This window comes from Numida meleagris, chromosome 27 (assembly GCF_002078875.1).
Source record: "Numida meleagris isolate 19003 breed g44 Domestic line chromosome 27, NumMel1.0, whole genome shotgun sequence".
NCBI classification, from domain to species: Eukaryota; Metazoa; Chordata; class Aves; order Galliformes; family Numididae; genus Numida; species Numida meleagris.
The window spans coordinates 3310810-3315484 of NC_034435.1; the positions used below are offsets into that span (position 1 = coordinate 3310810).

The 4675-nt window shown below is 65.6% G+C and overlaps 1 protein-coding gene across 1 annotated transcript in view; it reads right to left on the reverse strand.

Moving 5' to 3' along the window:
- The window catches only part of GADD45B (growth arrest and DNA damage inducible beta), a gene marked incomplete in the record, with an annotated part of 8382 nt that continues 4541 nt past the window's right edge, over positions 835 to 4675 (reverse strand). The window contains 2 exon segments of the mRNA XM_021378287.1: positions 835 to 1423; positions 2079 to 2261. Coding sequence (XP_021233962.1) covers positions 1310 to 1423; positions 2079 to 2261 — 297 coding nt within the window.

The window sequence follows — 4675 nt, forward strand, 5'->3', positions numbered from 1 at the left end:
TCCTTCCCCCCCCCCTCCCCGGGACGCTGACACTGACTCAGCGCTGCCCGACGCCGCGCGGTGACAATGGGTTCAGGAACGGCCGCTCCGAGCGGGGTCACCGGGGCGCCGCGTGCCGCTGACTCAGCGCTGCGATGAGTTCGGGGGTTCTCGGCCCCTTCCCCCTGCAGCGCCGGGCACGGCCTGGCGACGTGGGACACCCCGAGCGAGACAGGTCCGGGCCCCGGACACTTTGTCCCCACTGGTGGCATCACCCCCCCCCTTCCTGGCCACCGTGACCCCTGCAGGGACACAGCGTCCCCGGGCACACGGCGGGGTCAGGGCAGAGCTGGCAGGTGCATGCCTGCAATGTGCACACGTGCATCGTCCACATGCATTTGTGCATGCATGCACTGCACGCCTGAGCAGCTGCAGGCTGCCCCGAGCTCCACTTGCTGCCTCAGTTTCCCCTGCAGAGAGGTGCCCTCCCCACCAGGAGCACAGCACCGGGTGCTGCCAATGCCCAGGAGGGGGTTACATGTGTGGGTGGGGGACACCCCGTTCTCCCACCCCCCCCCCGGGGCTGCAGGGGGGAGTCCTGAGGGGGGAGTCCTGAGGGTGGGGGGATTCCAGGTGGGAGGGCTCCGTGGGTGGGGGATTCCTTGGGGCGCCTCTGTGTGGGATTTCCCAGCCCCAGGGCGGCCCCGTGTTGTGGTGGGGACCCCCCCATCCCCACCCCAAAACCACACGTGGGGAAAATGAGACAGCGGCGGTGCCCCCCCCCCCCCCCCACACACACTGTGCTGGGGAGGTGGAAAGGGGGAGGGGATGAACGCAGACATGGGTGAGGTTAGAAAATTTATTGGAGGAAAAAAAAAAAAAAAAAGAAAAACGACAACAAAAAGTGGTTCTGCCATCGGTACAAGAATAGACTCTGTCGTGGGTGTGGGTTTGGGTCAGGGTCTCCCCAGTGGCTCGAGTGCAAAAAAGAAAAACCAAACCAAACAGCGTCACAAGTCCGGCCCCATCCACGTCACCAGCGCTGCGCCGCCCCCGGCCAAAGTCCGGCTGCACCCATCCTCAGCTCCGTCACCCAAGGGACCGAGCGCTCCACACCGGCGCTCACCGGGACCCCCCAATGGGACCCCCCAAAACGGGACCCGCGTGCCCCACGGCCGCCCCGGGCTCGGGCACGGCCCCACGGCTGCGCCCACCGCTGCTCCGGGCGCTCTCTCCGTTCCTCTCCGGTCGGACAGAAAAATCCCGTTCGGTGCTCGGGGCGCTGGGGCGGCTCCGTGCTCCCCGCAGCTCCGCTCGCCGTCCCCTCCGCTCAGCGTTCCTGCAGCCGCACCACCGGCACCCACTGGTTGCGGTCGCGGCTCTCGGCGCAGTAATCGGCCACCTCGGCCAAGCCGTGGCTCTGCCACGCGTCCGCGTGCGGGGTCTGCGGAGAGAGCAGAGCGATGGCACGGTGCACAGCGGCACGGGGACACCGCGACGCAGCGGCACGCAGAGCAGCGGTGGCACATTGCTGGGCCGCGGGAGCGGCGACACCGTGATGGCACAAGGACACCGTGGCATCACCACGGCACCGTGACACAATGGCGTCGTCACGGCACCGTGACACCACTGCGGGACATGGCACAGCAATGGCACCGTGACGTCACCACGGCGTGACAATGGCACCAGCGTGACACAAAGCACAGCGGCAGCATGGCACAAGATGTGGCAGCGGGGCACCGTGACACCACGGTGGGACACGGCACAGCAATGGCACCGGCATGGCACGGTGACAGCATGGCACAACGGCACGGCCGTGGCACAGTGACACCAGCATGGCACAAGACGTGACGGTGGCACCACGGTGGCACAAAGCGCAATGACACCACGGTGGGATGTGGCACAGCAACGGCACCGGCACGGCACAAAACCAGCATGGCACAAAACCGGCACGGCACGGCGACATGACCGCGGCACAAAGCGCACCGTCACCAGAGCGCACACAGCGTGACAGCAGCACGCGGCGCTGCCTCTTGGCACCCGTCCCCGTGTCCCCACGCCTGCGTGACTCAGTGCCACCCGCGTCCCCGCGCTCTCACCGTGACCAGGAGGCAGTGGAGGTCTCGGGGTTCGGCGCCGGGCGCGGGGTCCCCCAGCACAGCCGCCAGGCGCCGCATGCCGGCCACGCGCACGATGTGGATGTCATTGTCACAGCAGAACGCCTGGATCAGGGTGAAGTGGATCTGCAGCGCGATGTCCCCTTCGTCCTCCTCGTCCGTGGCNGGGGGGGGGGTCCACATTTCCAAGTAACACAAAAGAATAAAAATCAACGGGGTTGGGGGTGGGAGGGGGTGGTTTTTAAAAGCGGCGGCGGCGGCGGCGGGAGTTGGTGCGGCGCGGTGGGGAGGAAGCGGGGATGGGCGAGCGGGGCGAGGGGAGCACGGAGCGGAGCCGCAGCGGGGCTGAGTGTGGGGCAGAGTGTGGGGCTGAGCCCTTCTGTTCGCAGCGAGCGCATCGGGGGGTGCAGCTGTGTTGGGGTGGGCGCTGCCGCGTAGGAAACCCGGCCAAAAACCCCCCCGACAAAGCGCCCCAAAACACGGCTCGATAAATTGCAGTGAGGAAGCGGAGACTCGGGGTGGGGGGTGGGGGGCAGGGGGGGCCCTGAGCCGTGGGGCCGCGCTCTGCCCACATCCACGGCGCTGCCACCATCGCTCGCACGCTCTGCGGGGAGCAGCAGCTGGAGGAGCTCGGCCCAGGTCGCGGGCACGGGTGGGTTTGGCCGTTCCCAGCTCCCTCCCACCGAGGTGGGGTGAGGGCAGTGGTGCAGGGGCGGTGCCATCCGGAGCCGTTTGGCACGGGGGGGCTTCGTGGCGGTTGCCACCGAACGCTGCGGCGCAGCGCGGCACAGCCCGGCACGGGGCAGCACCCATTGGCAGCTGCGGGTTTCCCAGCGCCAATGCCAGCACCCGTTCCCCACTCCAGTGTCCAAGTCCGGTTCCAAGGGCGGCACGGGAAGAGAAGGGAATAAAGGTGCAGCTGATGGGCAGCGCCGGGTGAGAGGCGCAGCAGGGCAGGGAGCACCGCTCCATCACAGCACTGGGTGCCAGCATCGCTTTGCCAAGGTGCCATCCCCATTCCCAAGGTGCCCTCCCCATTCCCAAGGTGCCATCCCATTCCCAAGATGCCATCGCCTTCCCAAGGTGCCATCCCCTTCCCAAGATGTCATCCCCATTCCCAAGGTGCCATCCCCTTCCCGAGGTGCCATCCCATTCCCAAGGTGCCATCCCCATTCCCAAGGTGCCCTCCCCTTCCCAAGGTGCCCTCCCCATTCCCAAGGTGCCATCCCCTTCCCAAGGTGCCCTCCCCATTCCCAAGGTGCCATCCCCTTCCCAAGGTGCNTTCCCAAGGTGCCATCCCATTCCCAAGGTGCCATCCCCTTCCCAAGGTGCCCTCCCCATTCCCAAGGTGCCATCCCATTCCCAAGGTGCCATCCCCTTCCCAAGGTGCCCTCCCCGTTCCCAAGGTGCCATCCCCTTCCCAAGGTGCCATCCCCTTCCCAAGGTGCCATCCCCTTCCCGAGGTGCCATCCCACTGCTGAGCGTGCCACGACTTCGCCTTTTTAAACACAGCTGGGAAAAACCAGAGCCCCGTTTTTAACGCTGACCCAGCAGCACGTCCTGCCCCCACGCCGCGGTGCCAGCAGTGCAGGAGGTGCAGCTCCCGGGCTCCCCCCTGGCCGAGCCCATCCCAGCCCCACATCGCCCCACGTCGCCCCACATCCGCAGCTCCACGCTGCACGGCCCCGGCGCTGCCCCCCCCCCCCCAAAGCTCTGACCGCCGGCCCCGCTGCCCCAGGTTGTGCCGCCGTGGCACGTTCTCTTCTCGAGGAGGGAGTTTCCTCTGTCCTTAATCTAGTACAGCTCCAGCCTTATTTTTCTACTCCAGATTGCTGATTCTTCCTCTATGTTAGAGACCAGTGCATGGTGCTATAGCCGGCGGACCAGGGGCAGCGAGCGGCCCCGTGCCCCCCCCACCCCGCAGCCCTGCCCACCCCACACCCACCAACAGTGCTCTGCCCAGGGGGGTCCAGGCGGGTCTGTGTGGGCCCATGGGTCCATATGGGTCCTTATGGGTCCATCTGGGTCTGTATGGGTCCGTGGGTCCGTATAGGTCCTTATGGGTCCATCTGGGTCTATGTGGGTCTATGTGGGTCCGTTTGGGTCCATATGAGTTCATATGGGTCTGTGTGTGTCCATGAGTCCTTCTGGGTCCATCTGGGTCTGTGTGGGTCCATCTGGGTCCTCGTGGGTCTGCGTGGGTCCAGATGGACCATGTGGATTTGTGTGGATCCATCTGGGTCCAGGTGGCTCCCTATGGGTCTCTGGGGGTCCATAGGGGTCCTTGTGGGTCTATGGGGTCCATATGGGTCTATAGGGTCCGTATGGGTCCCTGTGCATCCCTGAGGTTCCAATCCCCGCTGGTCACATCGTCCCCATGGAGCCGCTGCCCCATTGCTGTGCTGGGGGGGCTCTGCTGGTGGCGGCGGCGATGTGGGGCAGGGCAGGGCTGGGCTGGGCGCTGCGCTGGGGGGCGGTGGGGGGCGAGGTGGGAAAATCCTTAAACTCCTTTTTTTGTTTGTTTGGTTTTTTTTTATTTTTCTGGTTTTTTTAATCTCTTTTTTTTTTTTTTCCTCGTT